This window comes from Rhinolophus sinicus, linkage group LG02, assembly GCF_036562045.2.
Source record: "Rhinolophus sinicus isolate RSC01 linkage group LG02, ASM3656204v1, whole genome shotgun sequence".
NCBI lineage: Eukaryota > Metazoa > Chordata > Mammalia > Chiroptera > Rhinolophidae > Rhinolophus > Rhinolophus sinicus.
Window position 1 is genome coordinate 146,953,890 of NC_133752.1, and position 18,393 is coordinate 146,972,282.

The 18,393-nt window shown below is 52.1% G+C and overlaps 3 protein-coding genes across 7 annotated transcripts in view; all 3 read right to left on the reverse strand.

The window, feature by feature from the left end:
• Positions 1 to 18,393, reverse strand: part of HOXC4 (homeobox C4) — a 37,824-nt gene that overhangs the window by 17,211 nt on the left and 2,220 nt on the right. The window lies entirely within an intron of this gene.
• HOXC5 (homeobox C5) lies at positions 2,632 to 5,023 on the reverse strand. The gene is made up of 2 exons (XM_019724368.2): positions 4,496 to 5,023; positions 2,632 to 3,799 (listed from the first exon to the last, which is right to left on the reverse strand). The coding sequence occupies exons 1-2, from the start codon at positions 4,947 to 4,949 to the stop codon at positions 3,585 to 3,587; spliced, it is 669 nt and encodes a 222-aa protein (XP_019579927.1). The 5' UTR covers positions 4,950 to 5,023; the 3' UTR covers positions 2,632 to 3,584.
• HOXC6 (homeobox C6) overlaps positions 7,286 to 18,393 on the reverse strand; it is a 39,883-nt gene continuing 28,775 nt past the window's right edge. For 3 of the 5 annotated variants that reach the window (XM_074325606.1, XM_019724416.2, XM_074325605.1), the window contains exons 2-3: positions 9,196 to 9,541; positions 7,286 to 8,456 (exon numbers count right to left, since the gene is read on the reverse strand). In XM_074325606.1, the coding sequence (XP_074181707.1) occupies positions 8,149 to 8,456; positions 9,196 to 9,349 (462 nt within the window). In that variant the 5' untranslated portion in view covers positions 9,350 to 9,541 and the 3' untranslated portion in view covers positions 7,286 to 8,148. Of the gene's footprint in view, positions 8,457 to 9,195; positions 18,391 to 18,393 lie in introns of those variants that run through there. The other 2 variants (XM_019724417.2, XM_019724415.2) reach the window with 2 other exon arrangements.

Sequence of the window (18,393 nt, forward strand, 5' to 3'; positions counted from 1 at the left end):
CAGAGAGAGAAAATTAACTTACAGCGTTCGCCTGGGATTCATTTTCAAAGATGTAACCTCTCACCATCATCCCCAGCGCCGTAATCCCCTCTAACTGCCAGGCCCTCTGTCCTAGCATTAAACCTCACCAGCAGCTGCGTGGCTGGACAGTTAAGATTATATATGATGTAAATATATTGTGGGTTTGTCAGCTCTCCCTACACCATAAAACTTGGTTTAATGACATCACGTGGTCCCCCAAGAGCCACTCACGGGCTTGCCTTCAGGCCATTCACATAAATAACCTCCAAAAGTTTCAAACTCCTAAATTCACATAGAAGCAGTGCGTATTTCTCTAATGCTCAGTTACACTAAAAAGCCCTTGTGCTGCTCCTTTGCCCCACCCCCACACCCCCCTTGCAGGGTGGGGAGGGGGGAGAGGGTGGATCCTTATTTATTTACTTACTTATTTCCATAAGGACCTGTCGCCTTCGAGGTCGTGTTGATATTTTTTTCCTCCTATTTTTTTTTCCTCCTCTCTCCTCTAATTGCTCAGAGTGGGCTGTGTCCCCCTCTTCCCACTCCCCCGGGAAGGTAAGTCACGTTTCTTCCCCTTCTTTCTCACTGCCAGAGGGGGTGGGTTTCAGGGCAAAGTGGAGAGGCAGGCTCCATGGTCTCTGTTTGGAACCCAGAAGCCCCTCCACTAATTCCCCCAGAGCAATTGCCAAACCCTGGTACTTGGAGCTTGTTCCAGGAGGCTGGCTAGTGGGGGAATGACCTAGATTCCAAAGTAGAAGCCTCTGCTCAGGGAGAAAGCAAGGGTCTGGGTTGTACCCACTCCCAGTGCAGGGGAGCAGGTCCGAGGCCTCTGGCTAGGTTGTGGCTGCTGATGCCGCTGGAGCAGAGGCTGGCTGGGCGCAGACCTGCAGACTGTGACAGGAAAGGGGGAAAACAGGCAGGCATGGCTGCGTCTACCCAAGCCTGGCCAACTTGAGTCAGTCCTCCAGCTCCTCTAGGGAAAGAGAGGCCCAAACCCTGTGGGGAGGAGGCCGTCAGTGCAGGGTAGGGCTGATATGCCCTGCCCAGCGGGTCTGAGCAACATTGCCCTCACCCTGGCAAAGCCCTTGGTTCTCTCCCTGGGGCGGTGCGTCCCATGGGGAGGAAGTGCAGGGCCTCGGCAGCCAGGGAGGCTGGGGCGGGTGATGGCGGGTGCCACGGCCTCTTTCTTAGTTAACTGTTACCCATTGGAGACGCCAGTACTTCTCCACGCTTCACCGCTCGTCCAATAGTTTTACTCAGCATGGAGAAAAAATTAAAATAACTCCCTGAAGAAAATTACACATTTTATTTGAGAGAGAGAGGGGGAGATTGAGAGGAGATAAGTTGGTGCTGGGCTGGGTGGACTACACTGTGTGCTAGTGGAGGAGAAACATTACGGGTGCCCTAACCTGGACTGAGTAAGGGTGAAGAAGAAGGGTGCAGCAATGGGTGCAGTTCAATAAATATTTGGTGAGACCTCCTACGTGCTAGGCATGGGGTAAGGAAAGGTTCTTGGGTCTTTTAAAAAATGACAGACAGGTAGCTTAGGCAGTAGGATGCGGAGGTCAGCCCTTATAATAAATCCAAGGAGCATCCGAATTAATAATCATAAATATTTCCCTTGCTCCTCCCCAGAGCCTCTCTGCTCTCTTTCCCTCTGGGCTGCTGGAGCAGCCTTCTTGCCCAGCTCCTGTACCTCTCCCCACCCCACCTCTGTCCCAGAGTGGGGGGCCTAGGCTTGGCTCCAGGAAATCACCCCATTGTGGGAGGCAGGAGAGGAAATGCTGTAAAGTTTTATGGACCCTTCCCACATTTGTTTCTCCTAAAAGTACTTCCTCCCCCATTCCATCCCAAGAGTCAAGCAGAGCAGAGCAGAGCCTGGGCCTAGGCCAGCCTCAGGCACCACCTGAATTATCTGTCTTTTCCCCTTCTCTTTAGCCCACTCCCCCCACACAAAATCCCAGAGACTGAGATAAATGATAGCAAACAGACACCACTCAGGCACTGGTCTATGTGGCTTCTTTCCCAGCTATTTGTCCTGCATAACCCTGTGCCCTAGAAGGTGGGGGATACAGTCTGAACCCTTCCTGCCAGTCATATTGCCCTCCCTATTCCCTCTTCCCCAGTATCTGAGAAAGCTGAGCCACACCTCCTCCAACTCCCCCAGCAGTATCAACTCTTTCTGAGGATCCTTCTGAGTCCAAATGGGCCCTTAGGCTGAGGGCTCAGTTCTCCCTCTATGTCCAGTGATACCCCTCATGGACCACTTAGTCCTGGGTCTTAAGAGACCAAAAAGGGCCTGAATCTGAGCAGTGCGGTGACAGATTAGTTCTGGCATGCAGTGAGGGTCGCTGCCAGTCTAGAGGCCTCGAATCCACTCAGCCAAGGTGCGAATGGGGTGCAGAGGCCTGCATGCCTTGGATAGCCACAGCAGGGGACAGGCCAGTACAGGTGGCCTGGGTGCCCTCCACTCTGGGTGCCCCAGAGGCCCTTCTTGAAGCCAGGGATCAGGATAGGAGCTCAGTTTCACCTCCCTTGTCTCAATATCCCCAGAAGCTCCTAAAAATTCCTTTAAAGACGAAGTTTAAAGGCTGTGGGCCACCTCCCTACACTCCACAGACCATTTAGACAATTTTGCCCCAATACATGCCCCAAACAAAGAGGATCTGCTGCATCTTTAGTCCTGTTCTCTCTTTGTCTTTATTTGATATGACAAAATATAGTTTCAGGAAAGACCTGGAGTCAATAAATAGTTGTACAATAGTGACGGGGCAGGATGGCACAGAAAGTCATGGCAGGGACTACTGGGCAGCCAGGAGCCTCCAGAACCGCTTGCTGGTGTCCCTGGGGTAGGGAATCCAAATAGTTGAGCTAGCTAGTGGTCTGAGGCTACGGGCCTGAGAGGGCATGCAGAGGGTGTAGGCTGGAGAAGTTCTCAGGCTTTGGGGTTGGGGGAGAAGGTTTGGAGAGCGTAGGTCAACCAAGGGGGCCCTAGCGGACTTTCAGTCATCTCCCCCTTTTCATATGCAAATTATTATAAAATGAACATCTAGAGTTTAGTCGCTACACTGAAGCCACCCCCCTCCCCAGTCTGGCGCCCGACTCCCCCAGGCACAACCCCTCTCTCTCCGGCCTGGCCAGCCTAAACCCGGAACAAAGAAGAGGGCGAGGCCGGAGGGTCGGGGCGCGGGGCCTGCGGCGCCTGAAGGGCCCACCTTAACTCAAGCGGGCCACGCTGGGGCTGGAAGCCTGAGAGGCGGCCCAGGCCGGGTTCGGTCAGTGCCAACCCGTAAGCCACAGCCCCAGGGGAACCCCTGTGGAGCTTGCCCTGGGTCCCGGTGCTGAGCAGAACTGTGGGGAGTCCAGACAGCGCGGGCAGCCCCGTGGGAACCTGGGGTCGATGGGGATGCAGAATGCCAAGGGAAAGCGCTTTTGTCTGTGAGGCCCGGGAGCCGGTGCTCCAGCCACCGCCCTTGCCCCAAAATATATAGAGAGGAAACCCGAAAAGGAAAGGCGCGGGGAGCAAAGCGGGCTCGGGGTGCTTTCGGCGGGCCTCCCCGCTGCCTCTAAAGAGCCTCTTTGCTTTTCATTTTGGAATCTTTCTTCCACTTCATCCTGCGGTTCTGGAACCAGATCTTGATCTGTCTCTCGTTGAGACACAAGTTGTTGGCGATCTCTATGCGCCTGCGGCGAGTGAGGTAGCGGTTAAAGTGGAATTCTTTTTCCAGTTCCAGAGTCTGGTAGCGCGTGTAACTGGTTCGGGACCGCTTGCCGTCGGTCTCTGGAATATAAACCCCCCAAGCCAGGAAGGGGTGAATAGCGTACAGCGCCCCAGCGTCCCCAGCCCAGCCCCAGGCCCCCACCCGCGGCGGGAGGGAGAGGAGGCAAGCAGGACGAGACAGGCCCGGCGGGCCGCAGGCGGGCCCGGCCCAGCCCAGCCCAGCCCCGGGAGAGGCGCCTCCGCCCAGGCAGGAAACTTTCCTCCGCAGCCTTCACTCAACAGCCGGAGGGGCTAAGGGGTGGGGGGAGAGAGAGACCCAGGCTCGGACCGAACAATAAGCACCCTCGAGATCCGAGCACCGGGGACCCCCCTCCCGCCCCTCCCGAGTCGCTGGAATCCTCCGGAGCGGCGAGCGCCGGCCGAGCCGGCTCCACAGGGGAGGGAGGGAGCCGCGGGGGGATCCCCGCTCTGGAGCCCCGCGCTCCTCACCCTTTAGATCCCTCTATTTTTTTAACTCCCTCCCTCTCCCCCAAAAATTGAATATTGCCTTTTATACACGTTTTGTTCCTATGATCCAATTATGTCGTCGTAAATTTGGGCGCACACAGCCTCTAAGCCTTTTAGTGGACAGTTTTACGAGCCATTGATGCCTGGATCGTAAAATTTATGGCCTCAGGTTTTTTTTCTTTATTTGCCCCGCATGGCCTATAAAACCCAGGCGGACCCGAGCGCGCAAAATGAAGTCCTAAAGTTTACCGTGGCTCATGTGCAGTTTGGTCATCCACGGGTAAATCTGTGGCGGGGCCGGTGGCTGGCTCAGTCCGGCAGGCTGCCCTGTCTGCGCCTGCTCCTCTTTGATCTCCCCACTGCTCTTAGCTCGCTCCTCCAGCGCTGGGCGAGCCGCCTTCTGACTGTACATCCCGGGGTTCAGAGGAGCCGCTTCATCTCTGCCCAGAGCGTGTCCCGGAGCGGCCGCGGCGCTGCAGGCGGGGCGGTCGGGGTGAGCCCGGGGGTTGGCAGCCATGTCTACCCCGTGGAGAGAGTTGGAAGGCGCAGGCGGTGGGAAAGTGATGCTTAAGTCCAATCCGCCGTAGCAGTACCTGGATGCCTGCACCTCTGAGGCCGATCCATAGTTCCCACAAGTTTGCATGTTATAGGCAGGGATATTGGGGCTCTGCTTATAGAATGAATTGGCTACGTAGGAGCTCATGGCGGGGAGGGCCCAAAAAAATTTCTGCACCCTTTTTGATTAAGGGTGATTTGTGACTCTTTGAAGTTGAGGGGTTTTTTGTTCTCCAAAGTGCACAATTTATAGGTGGAGATATCTCTTTCTTTATCCTATGCGCTCTTCCCAAATAAGGGAGCCTTAAATAGAGTCACGTGACTCGAGCGGCCACTCATAAATTTGGCTTGATGACCTCCGGGAGGTTAGTGATGGAAGCCGGCGAAACGCATCTTGATATGTTGGCAAAGCCCAACCAAGGGGGAGAGGGAGTGAGAGAGAAAGAGAGAAGGGGGAGAAAAAAAAATGGTTCTTGGAATTGGGGGGTAGCCGGGACAACGAGCCCACAGCGACACCTGGTGCCTACTTAAAGGAATTGCAGTCTGGCACGCCGGCTTGCCTTCCAGGCCGCTGGGTTTTCTAGCCTGTAGAGAAGCTGGTTGTTGCTGCAACAAACCTCTGAAATGGCCTTTTACATTGTTTTTAATTTTAAGGAAAGATGGGGCCTCATTTGGGATGAACTGAAGGTTTTTTTGTAATAGATAGCTCCATCCTCTCCACCCCAATGGCCTTCCTATCTTCAAAAATAGCTGAGGAATGGGGATTTAGGTAAGGGGTACCTGTCCAGGTTGGACATCTGAGGGGCTTATCTCAGGTTCTCTAAACCAAATGTGGAGGTCCCTCTCCTTGGGGATCCCAAGGCCCTCCTACTGCCAAGGAGGTGCTTGTCAGCATGAAAAGTGAACCAAGCCTCTGGAAAGGTAGACAGAAATGGTCCTGGGTGGGCAGAACTAGATGGGGTGGGGTGTGGGGGTAATGAGGCTGAGTGCTGAGGACTCTGGGATGAGCCTGGAGGTGAGGAGCCAGAAGAGTTGAGTAGACCTCCTCACCATGCCAGAGACCCCAGAGTGGCAACTAGGCAATTTTCAATTGTGTGTGTGTGTGTGTGTATGTGTGTGTGTGTAACCAGACACAATAGCCTGAAGGACTGCTCTGCCTCCCTGTGTATGACCCTCAAGTGGTACCTATGCCAGATATTTTGGATAGAAAATAGATGTTAATTGAGGGAATGGAGAAGTAAGATTCAAGTCTCCACAAATGTTTTATGAGTAGGGCAGAGGAAAAGGCCCCTTTTGTGCCCTATGGGGAAAAGGCCTCTGGACCAGGCTCTCCAGGGACTTGGATCCACAAGGTCCACCAGATAGCAATTTCTGAGCTATTTGAAAGCTCAGAAAGGACCTGGCTGGGGGTGAAGGGATGGGGGTGGGCAGGGCAGGCGTCTGGGCTACCTTCACAGCCCGTGGCCAGGGGCTTTGCCGCCATTCGGCCCTTTCCGACCCCTCTCCCCTAGCCCCAAGTCATATTCTTTCCTGCCTGCCTTTCCCCAGGAAATCTCCGCCCCTGCCAGGAGAAGCCCCCCTCCCGCCACCCCCACCCCCACCCCGCCCCCCGCAAGTGGAGGCGCTGGAGGGGGCGCTGGCAGGGATCTGGAACGTCTGGAAAACTCTGGCAGATTTTTTCCCTCCGGGAGACCCCCTCACTACCTCACCCCTAGGTCCACTCAGGTTTCTCTGGCTGGGCTTAGGGAGAGAAGGCCTGAGCTGGGGAACGGTTAGGGCCTGGTTGCACTCCTCACCCGCTGAGTTTGAGGGGAGAAGAAAGAGTGAAGAACCAGACTGGGGCTGAGGCTGTAAGGAAGAAGGAATTTTGTCCCAGCCACGTCAGGAGTCCCAGAGCAGGCGAAAGCTCAGTTTCCAGGCTTTCTTTTTCGAGATGTCCTTGAATCGCTCAATCCCTGGCGAAGGGCTCAAATCCTGCGGTCCTCTCTTTCCCCTTCTCTCTATGCCTCAGCCACGTTTCGCAACAGTCGGCCTGGCGCAGGCGGGGGGCTGCTTACAGGGCGCTCCCTCCTCACTCGGGGAGTGGGCGGGGGTGTCCCTGGTGCCTGGATAATGCTGCTTTTCTGGCTTTGGGGGCTCAGGGTTCAGAAGACAAGGACCCCAGGGTATCACAGGCAGGAAGAAAGGCCTGTGTGGGGCTGGAGACCAATGTGACTAACCCGGGCTCCCTCTCCACCCCTATCGAAATCCCATGCGACCTTTTTTACGGGGTGAGTATGTTGTTCCGTGTAGGGAGCCCACAGAGGCCTCCCAGCCCCCCAGCGAGATCACCAGAAGAGGAGACCAGGGCTGGCGCCTGGCTTCGGGAAAGGCTAGTGCAGAGGCTGGGGGCTTGCAGGCGGCGAGTAGACGCGGAGCACTGGGAGCCTGCTCCAACTTTCACCCCGAGGCCGGCAGGCGAGCGAATTAACAGAAATCCCGATATAAACTTTTAAAAATAATATCAGTTTTATTAAATATGCGAGAACGGATCCAGAGGTCGGATTTATACAGGAGGGTAACACGAGGGGATTTTTTTAGAATTTATTTTTTTTCTCCTACTGGCTAAACAAACGTCATTCACTTTTTTTCTCTTTTTGTAATTTTCCCTCTTTTTTTCCTTTTTAAGATGGGATTGGAACACGGACGGTGCTAAACATAAATATAAATACAGAGACCACAAATACAGCTAAAAATATTCACACAGAAACGGTCACAGTTTGTAATATGCCATAATGACCCCCAGGATTCTTTAAATACAATTCGCCTGGGCTGGGCATTTGCTGGGGCAGAGGGGCCGGGCAGGGGCTGCGGGGAGGCCCTGGGGGTTGCTGTGGGGCCACGACGCGCCCTCCTTGGGCCTCCCGCCCTCCCCGGCAGCCAGGCCGGGCCCTGAGGCCCCGGAGCAGAGGCCCCGGGCCCGGGAGCCGGCTCTCTGCGCGGGGGCAGGGGTAGGGGGCACAGAGGAGGTGGGAGGCCAAGTCCTCCTTTGCAGAAAGATCTGTGGACTGTGAAGCGAGGTTCAGGGACGGAGCCCCCAAGGCCTGGGCGGGGGGGAAAGGGCCTGCAGATAAGCCGAGAACGAGCTAGCGAGGGAGCAAGGAGGAGGAGACGCGTGGTGAGAGAGTTTGTGCGGTGAGGGGTGGGGGGTCCAGAGTTGAATTTCAGGTCCATATCTGACTCCCTAATTTTGTCTTAGGGAGTCAAAACACACCAATTGTGCCAGTGATAAATACAGAGTGTGTGATTAGGAGGGAGTTGGGGGAGCGAGGGAGAAGGAGAGAGAGGGGTGGCAGGGACAGTCCTGGTCACTCTTTCTGCTTCTCCTCTTCTGTCTCTTCCCGTTTTTCTTCTTTTCCGCCCAGGCTGTCGGCTGCGGCCCCTCCGCCGCCCCCTGAGAGCGTAGACGTGAGATTAGATTCCTTTTTCCACTTCATCCGGCGGTTCTGGAACCAGATTTTGATCTGTCGCTCGGTCAGGCAGAGCGCGTTGGCGATCTCGATACGCCGGCGCCGCGTTAGGTAGCGGTTGAAGTGAAATTCCTTCTCCAGTTCCAGGGTCTGGTACCGCGAGTAGATCTGGCGACCGCGCCTCCGGTCTGCTCCATAGCCGACCCCTAGAGATCCAGGCACAAAACACACTAAAAACAATCAGCAAGGCTTCCTCCGCAGACGATTTAGTCTAGCAAAGTCCTGACCCTCCCAACTTGGCCAGCAGCTCAGGGCCCCCTCGAGCTCCAGCCTTCTCCCCTTTGCCCTGCCCCACCCCCACTGGGGGTACAGCCAGGATCCCAACTTGGTTCAGTTTCCCCCATAGGTTGGTAGGTGTGTGTCCCAAAGAATGGTGTGTGTGTATGGGGGGGGAGGGGGGCCAAGAACCAGGCAGTAAAGCTCTAAGTCTAAAAGCTGGTTTTTGAAAAATCCCAAACACTGGGGATGAGGGCCCCATTCCTCAACGACTGGGCTTTCCCACCTCCCCAAGCACCTTAGCTTCTTGGAAACTTCTCCCCACTTCTCTGCCCCCTCCTCTCCCCCTCCCTTCTCCTCAGCCTGACTCGACTTTGGGGGTTCCCCTACCCCCTGTCCCCTCCCCTCATCCCCTGCCCTGTTCCTGCCCCCTCGGCTCGTCTTGGAGCCCTCCAATCCGTCAGGGGCCGAGGGGGCCAGGCCCCTGCGAGCAAGCGGGAGGCGAGCAGAGGGGGCAGAAGAGGGGGCCCTGTCTCGGCGTCGGCGAGGAGACGAGCGTGATTGTTTTTATGGGGCCATAAAAAACTCTCTCCGCCCGTTCTTCTAGGGAAGCCGGTCATAAAGCCAGTTCAGTTTATTTAATTTATATCTTGGAGCTGTAAAACTCACCACTGTGCGAATTCATTCGCTGCATCCAGGGGTAAATCTGGATACTGGCTTTCTGGTCCTGGGGCGCAGTCCTGCCCTGCTCAGAACTAAAATCCTGAGCGATTGAGGTCTGTGTGTTATGTCCTAAGGTGTTTTGTCTGCAGTTTGAGAGCATGTCTTTCTCCTGGTAAAAGGAATTAGATCCATAGTCATACGGCCCCCGGCTGGAACTGAACACGACATTCTCCTGTGGCGAATAAAAGGGAGTCGAGTAGATCCGGTTCTGGGCAACAGCCGCTCCATAGGTCGAGAAATGCCTCACTGGATCATAGGCGGTGGAATTGAGGGCGACGTTGGGGAGGACGTCCTGGCCCCCGGCGAGGTGGCAGGATAAGGAAGGGTTAGTGAAGTAGGAATTCATCCCTTTGCCTTTACCTGGTCGGGCTATGATTTCTTTAATATTTATTTCTGTCTCCAGTTTGTACTCGGAACTAGATGGTTATAGGGACGGCTCCAATCCAGGACAGACAAAATGACAAAGTCAGCTGACCCCCTTCCAGCCAATCGCAAGCCAGATGTCAAGAAGGGGGAAAAAAATCGCTTCTGCTTCTGTTGATTCCCTAGTTGAGACTAAGTGTGTGCTTTGAAAGTAAGACTTGGATTTCTTTAAAATATATATACGTAAGGGAACTGATTTGGAGGTGAAGGAAGGGTGAATGTCCGTGAGCAGGGCCTTGGGGCCCAGGGAAGGAGAGCTGCACTCCAAGGAAATCCCTCAGCCCCAGCTAACTTTGCTGTGCAGTGGCCAGAGCCAGAGCTGGAGAAATCCCTGTATTTTCAATCTGATTTCATCTTTTATATCTGCCCCCTTCTAAAATTACATCCTGATTTCTCAATGGGAGGAGCTCCCTTACAGCTCAGGGGGGATCCCCAGAAATCCTACAGGAAATCCTGGTTTGACACTCCATGAAGTGAGTCCTCATCACCAAATCAGTATATTTTCCCCCAATTTAAAAAAAAAAATCAAAAGTAGGAAGAAATTGCAGAAAACATGATGCTCAGAGGAAGGAGTGTGTGGCTGAGAGTCTTAAATGTAGGGGGAATGTGGGGAGCAAGGGGGAATGTAGGGGCATCAAGGAGTAAGGGTGAGACTTCAAGGTAGATTGGCAGAGCTGAGGTGGGCAAAGGGGCCAGGCATCTGCTTTGCTGTTCCTCCTAGCCCCTCTCTGCCTCCTCCTCAGGACCCCCTTTTTGGGGAAACTCTTGCAGCATTTTTCCCTAAAAGGGAGAATATATAAAAATACAATAGAAAAGGGAGAGAAAGAAGTAAAAGGTGGGAGAGAGAAAAAGGAAGAAAGAAAGGAAGAAGAAAGAACTCGGAGAGTCTTTCTAGACACATCAACTCCTGTTTATGTTGGTGAGAATTTATGATTTGGAGCCAGCGAGGGCTGGTGGGATAATTCACATAAGATCCAGCCAGAAAGAGAAGGCTAGTGGGGCTCTGATAGACAGTTAGCGTCTAGCAGGCTAAAGCCCGTGCACAGGTCAGAAGCCCCCTGCCCCCTCCGGACTCTCTGCTCTGCCAAGAGAGGTGCCCCCGGACCTGAGCTCTGGGGCTTGGAGATTCCAGCAAAGGGCTCCTAAGGAGCTCTCACCCAAGGGCCACTCACACCTGGTGGGGCCCAGCCTCTCAGCAGCCCCCACCCCCATTTCTTTCCATCTTGGGACTGAGAAAAAAGAAGAGAAGGTTAGGAAAAGGCAGCTGAGTTCGAGGCTTCTGAGGAAGCCGGCAGTGGGCGAACTGAAGCAGCGGAAGGTGTGCAGATGGGGTTTTTCTCCTGATTAATCCTAACTTAATTTAATATGGTAACATAGGCTGAACATGCTTTGAGTTGACAAAGAAGGGGCAGTGGGGCAAGCGAAGGGAGCAGTGGAAGCTCATATTTTTCCCTCATCATTTTTTTTTTGGGGGGTGGCTATAACAAGGACCCGGATGTCGCTGGATTTTATGATCTTTTCCTTCTGTGTAACAAAGCGGAGTAATCAATGGGTAGCAATAAAGCCATAAACGGGACTACGCTGGGAAAAAACTCGTTTATTCATCTTCTGTAACGTTAAGGTTTCCCTGGAGTGTCGCTAGGGGGGAAAAATAAAGTTTCAAACCCAAAAGCAGACAGTGTGTATGAGCTGGTGGAGACAACATGTTAGTTAATACATGAACCTCGTTAGGGATTGAAGAGTCTTCCTGCCAGACAATTTGTGTTGGGTTTTAAAAATACAGTCCCAATCCTTCAGAAAGGAAGGTAATTTGTTTGTATTTAGAAGGGTAGGGGAAAGACCCCTATAATTACAAAGATCTCCCCTCTTGGACCATACTTTCTTTTCCTCAAGGAAATGAAGGTGAAAGGGTAGAGGAAGTTTCTTAAATTAAGAAAGAAATTTTGAGATGAGTTGTCTCATTTTGGGGTGACATGGCAGGTACACAAATACAGACACCAGCGTGAATTGCTTCCTGCTCTAGAATCCAGCTGTCCTCAAATTCATGGCATGCCTGGACAGAGGTTTCCAACAGCTGGCTGGGGCTCCAGGCCCCCTGGAGGGCAAGAGGGAGAGAGAGAGAAAGAACTAGGGGCGGGGAGACCCAGGGGGCTGAGCTAAGGAACAAGTCAGTGCACCCCTGGACACAAATAGCCACTCTCAGAGTTCCTAGCCTCATTTCTGCCCTAAGGGTAGTAGTGTAACACGTAGAATAGGCCAAAGAAAGAGTAAATTCCACCCCCCTCATCTCAGAGAGAGATTGCTAGAGGGATAAATCATGTCAGTGATATTTCCTTCAAGATATTAAATTGTTGCAATGTACAACAAATTGAATGATGGAAGATAGGATGTCTTAATGAGGTTTCGCTTTCAATGAGTGTTGATTTTCTATGTATTTTTAAATCTCTTTTATGGGCGGGTGCGGGAAGGAAGGACCTTGGAAGAAAGAAGGGGCTTCTGGGGAAACATGTGCTGCAGCACCCCAGCAAGGATGCCTGGGTTTCCTTGAGCCCCTCCTAAACCAAGTCTGGAGGGAAAAAGGGCCCCAAAGTTGGGGAGAGTCTCCTTTGGTGCCTAAAGGCGGTGGGCGCTGGGGGTGGGCGACTTGAGGAGTAGAATGTAAGTCTCAGCCCCGGAAAGTTAAGTGTTTTATTACGTCCCTAAACAGAGGGCAGAGACTGAAAGGTCTCGCCGATTTATAATGAACAGAAACCAGCTGCTGGGGGAAAAAGACAGAAATGCTGGAAGGGGGACAGAAGAGGAAGCAGAAACACAAATAATTCCCCCCAAAATTAATTTCCAACACACTCTCTTCCATCACCTTCCGTTCCTGAGGAAGGAAGCCTCCTTCTTTTAGTTAGATATTTAATTATGCAGCTGAAATTTGCTGGAAGGATTCGCTCCAAGGGGGGAGAGCAGGTCATATGAGCCCGATCTTCCCTCCATTGGATTAAATTTTCCTTTTCTCATTTCATGTTAATTTTATTATTATTATTATTTTTTTGCAAAAGAACGACTGTCTATGGGGGAAAGCTGGGACTTGGGTTTTTCTAAATATACTTATATTTTCCTGTTAAATTTGTCTGAAAACAATTATGGAAACTCATCAACAGAAGCAAGAACAGATGTTTTATTAAAACTGCAGTTGAGCTCTGTAAATATGCACAAGTGCTGGGAAGGGTGGGGGAGAACTTGTTCTTTGTTTCTATAAAACAAGCCTAGAGAAGCAGAGAACACCCCCTATCAGGCCAGTAGGTCTCAGAGTCGCTCTGCCCCTTCCGCCTCCGGAATCAGGCATTCCGAAGGGGTTTGTCGGGCGAGAGCAGATTTTCGCTTTGGGAGCTGTAATTAGTGGATTCAAAAACAGAATTCAAAAAACACAGAACAAGAATAAAGGGGGAAAGTTGCCACTCACAGCTCCAGTCCCCCCCAATCCAAAACACATGCTTTTCATGAGTGCTAATTATAGGAGGCGAACTTACTGCAGGCGTGCCATAGGCCTGAGTGGGAGGCAGTCACTGGCCTGGAGCCCCCAAGGATAAGGGTCGCATTGGAGGCTGGGCACTTGAGGGTTTCCCAGGGTGAGTCAAGCACTCCTACTACAGCCTTACCCTGCTCCAGGCCACGGGCTGGGGGCCTGTGGACCTCTGAACTGGGGAGAGGGCGGGTGGGACTGGACTTTGGTCCGGAAGGTGTTCGTGGGCAGGCCTCACCTTGCTTGCCTTTGCTTTCCATTCTGCTCTGGGAAATATATTAATTTCTTGGGGAAGGGTATCCGAAGTGAAGGGGATAAGATCTGGAATTTTTATTTGGGGACAATCTTTTCCAGAGGTCCTGCTTAGTTTGTGTTCTGCCGATCTTCTCTCTCTCCTCAGATCCCACAACTCTGCGCGGATGTCTGCGACCCACCCAGCCTTGCACAGATACACACACTCCATTCCTGGCTGCCGGCACCACCAACTACAGCTTGGAGCCTACGGAGGCTGCTCAAGGACCTGGACATTAGAGCTGTAGGACTCAGGGCTCGGTCTGGGCACTGGACTGCCTGGAAGCCACTGCAGCTGCCCGACCCCCCTCCCCAATTCTGGATTTCCAGAGCGCGAGAGGAGCGGTTGCCCTACCGGCCCCTTTTGTGCCACTGGGCGAGGGCTGAAATCCCTCTTGCAGAGAAAGCCGAGTTTCAATAATTGTTCAGCTTACCTCACAATCGCACTGTTTGGTTAAGGCTTTGCTGTTCTAGAGTGACTGCTCAGTTGGCCCGACTGGCTTATGATTAGATTTTTTTATTTAAAAAGTAAAAGAATAAATCCTACTCCAAATGATTAGTGTTTTGTGCATAAAAAGGAACTTATGTTCCTTTGATCTCCACAGAATTCGGAGTAAAAAGGATTGCAGAGTCTCTCAATCCGCCAGAGAACCTGAACGCAGGGAAGTGGGTCTGCTTGGGGACACTAAAGAATAGCTCACCCTAGGAGCCCCCAGTTTCTCATAGTGGGGGAAGTTGTCTGAGCACATACCTCCCCATACGCACATTGCATTCCCCGAAAGAATGCTCCTTCTCCTTTCAAAGTTCAGGCATGGAGACACTTGGAGAAAAGTGAAATTTGACACATCCAACCCGGAAATGGAATCCATTTGGGGGTACTGATATTCTGGGGACAGGGCCCAGGCTGGCCAGCTGAATGAAGTTGGGGGTCTGCAAAGAGGGGGGGAAGGAGGAAGAGGCCAGATGGGGCATGTCAAACGCTTGAGAACTGCCCCAAACACTCCGAGGCCTGGGCTGGCGACTTCTCTTTCGAGCCAGGAGTTTTAGAGGCTGCCCAAGCTGCTTTTGTTTTATTTGCCATTAAACAGAGAAGAAAGGTACACGGAGGGCTTTGCTAACTCACATCATATTTTCTCTCCTCCCTCTCTCTTTCCAGATTGCTGCCTGACCTTTCCTTACTACCACTCCACTTAATGCTACTACCATCAGCAGACACCAACTCCCACACCGGCATTTGTTTGGCTTCTCAATTCACTTTTCTGGCTGAAGGTTTTTAAAGTAAAATAGGTCCCCCATCACACACAGCCCTGAGCCCCTGTTGGTTCCCTCTGGAAGAAATCATTTCTGACTTGGCCCCCAGGCCTCCCACTTCTATCCCAAGCAGCTGATTATCAGCTGAGGAGGGGGTATGCAGAGAGCCCTTGGACACAGTATCTCATCCCCACTGGGAATGGGGAGAGAACTCAGACCCCAGTGACATTTCAGGGAGGTAAAGCAAGTGGTCCTGCTTCATCCAGGAGGAAAAATGAAAAACCAGAATGTTCAGAAGATTTTTGGCCCCCAGAATGAGGCCAAAGGATCCCCAACCTCCTGGCTTCTCTTACACCCTTCCATACTGAGCAAGTACTGCTTAGACCCATTTTGGAGGTTTATGAGAATTGTAAAATTCAAGAACGCGGCATTTATGACGTCACAGTGAGTTGTCATGAGGAAATTGTAAATGTCATAAAAGTTATATATAGCAGGAGTTTTGTGTATTGGTGCCCTGCCTCCTCTCACTTGTTTTTCCTTTTCCCCTTCTTCTTCCCCTGGTCTAAGTTCTCCCACTTGAAAATAAAATGTTATTATGTTCTGGAACAATAAGCCAACAATGAAACATAGTCCTCATTTCCCTATAAATAATTTTACCCTTTATTGTTTGCAGATCTGAAAGAACCATTTAATCTGCACTGGTGAAAAGAGGGAAAGAGATGGGGAGGGAGAAATTAATTTCAGAAATGAGAATATTACTTACTTCGATGATACTCTTTTAGATTTGATAGCCAGGAGCAAAATTAGAGGCGAACAGCGGCCTCTCTGACTCTATACCTGGAGGCATTGGAGATTTATAGGATCTTTAGCAAAGGGGCAATTTAATTTTGTAGGATTTGCTTAAATTCACTGCTATTTTGGGGGGCTGAAAAGGGAGGGTGAAGGGAGAGCGACATGCTTTATCTGCTTTTATGAATCCGCCAACATTATCCTGATTTAAAATCCAACAAACTGTGTCTCAGGGAAAATTCCTGCAGAAACGAGTGGGGAGCGGGATGAGAAGGGCTCAACTTTCTCCATGACTATAGCCCCCTTAACCAAGCAGTTGCCAGGGGGAAGGAAGAAAAGCTGAAGGCAAGGGGAGGGCTCCAAGTCTCTCCACCACCAGGACACTGGAGCTTTATGATGTCCCCATAATTCCCCTGACCCTATAAACAGCTGCCTTATTTTAGGACAATTTCTGCTTCCTCCCCTCAGAAAGGGAGAGTGAGGGAAGAGGTAATGGCGGGAGCAGGGTGCCGGAAAGGGGAGGGAGTTCGGGATAGCGCTGCACTTTGTTCTCCTCGTTGAGTTTGCTGGTTTGGCGGGTTTCTGACGCAGGGTGGCAGCAGACAAAACAAGTAAACAACTCACAGACACAATAAACAGGGGCGGCTACAGCACCATCGCAGAGGCCAGAGGCCAGGGGAGGAGCACAATTTGGGGGTAATGTCAGCCCAGCACCCCAGGGTGCCCCAGGCCCCAAAACCTGAGGCTGCTCTTGGTGCCAGTGGAGAGGTGGAAGAAAGCTGCATGCCTCGGCACCCGCAGCATGTCTGGACAAGAAAGTCTTGGGAGGAACTTGATCGCCTAGGGAATGGAGGAAAACCCTGCCAGCCCCTCTCCTGTCCTTACTTTCTTTTGTGTTTTTTTTCCTCACAGATATTTATATTTGCCCCATTGCTCTGTCTTTTCATGACCCCACAAGGGAGAAAGGCTAGGAAAAGAGGCTGGTTGCTTCCCAGCCCCTTCCCACACTTAATGCTCCAGGCCCACAGGCGGCCAGACCCAGCTTCTCTTCTGGCACTGCCCTGTTAGCCTTCTTCCTGGCTTAGGTAGCAGACAGGATTAAAACGAAGTCCCATTGATAATCAGATGTCGGTATTTGGGGAAATTGGAGAGCCACTAATCTGCCCTATAGACAATGCAGGCCAAATCTTGAGTCCCCGTAAGCACGGCCACTGGACAGATGTTCACTGCACACCTACCCATTCTGGCACCTTCTCCACTGGCCTTTCCAAATATCCTAGCCGGCAGCCACCCGAGAACACTGCCCACAGGCCACCTTATTAACCACTCTAATCCCCTTCACTGTCCTAGCAAGGCTTCAAGCACCAGGGCCCAGTCAACTGTTCCCAGGGCCACCTCACCCACGAGTTTCCCACAGAACTCACTTTCAACATAATTGGGTTCCCCTGCTAAAACAGTCTCTGGGCTGGGGAAGTTTGGAGGGAAGCAGAAGGGATCAGTATTTCCCCCAGCCCAGTTGCTTGGACAGCGACGACTATGACGACGACGACGGCAATAAGGTCTGAGAAAGCCTTTGTAGCATCCGTTGGTTACTGGAACCCGCATACTCCAATTCCAGCATGCACACATTTCCAGCAGAGCACGCACAGAGCTTTCTTGTTGCACCCAAAGTCTCCTTGAGCCTATGCCCATCTAGTGAGGGCTAACAAAATTTCGCATGCACATAAAATGGTATTCACGCAAATATAGGCATGGTAATATACAATTAACCACCAAGGAAATATCAGTCTGTATATATTCATGCAAAAATCTGAGTCTGTACATTTAAGCCTGTATTTAATAAGCGTATAAAGCTACCAAGCCTGGTTTTGGAACACAACAGCCGACCTAACAAGGCCACCTTCTCCAAACAAGGTCTCATTCTTCGTGGGGATCACAACTGTCAGACCAGGGAGAGAATGGGTTTTCTCTGCCCATTTCTCCCTGGCTAGGAACTGGCGAAGCAAATACAGCCCATGGCAGGGCTGACAAAGCCTGTTAGGGGCAGGCTTGAGGTGCCCAAAGAGTGGGCTCAGAGGGGAATGCTGAGGGCCCTGGCTCCAGGGAGTATTGCCAGATGCTGACCCACAGATTCAGTGCCTCTGCCCAACCTTAGCCCTGGGTGTGCAGAGTCCTTGAGCCAGATTCTATTCTCAGCCGCCCTGGCTAGTATCAGGTAATCACAGCAGTGCTCTCCTGCACTAAGAACCATGTCTACAGGGAATTTGGCCTGCAAGGAGACTGAGGGTTGCCACTGGTGGCCCCTCTTGTACTTCTGTTTGAGCGCCAGAGAGGAAGAGAAAGAAGGGAAAGAAAATCGAAAGTAAGGAGGAAAGGAGGGGACTGGCGTTTGAGGCCGGGTTTATCCCCTGGCCAGACTAGAAAACTGGAAAACCAGGGCCAGTCACTGCTGCTATATTTTCTCTGTACCCTTCTGTCTCATGAAGCGGAGGCTAGAGGTGAAGGGCTTGGGGGCCTGCAGGACCCTAGCCAGGAAGAGACATTAAATTCACTGATAAAAAGATTATATAAGGACATTTCAGGATGGGACTGTTAACCGTCAACCACGAACCCTAACACCCTGAAATCTCGCCAACAACACATTCGGTCACATCCCTGTAGGCCGAGAGAAATACTCCAGCCGTGCCCAGGCCCATCCCTCCGACGGGAGGGGGGCCCAGTAATATCCCAGGTGAATCCCCACTTGCTTGAATGGCCTTCTTCAGAAACTGTTTCCCTGGGGGTTAACAAAGGAGACTTGTGCCTCCCCCCACCCAATACAGTGCGGCCATCCGCAGGGGCTGGGGGCAGATACGGCGGGAGTAGACAAAATACAG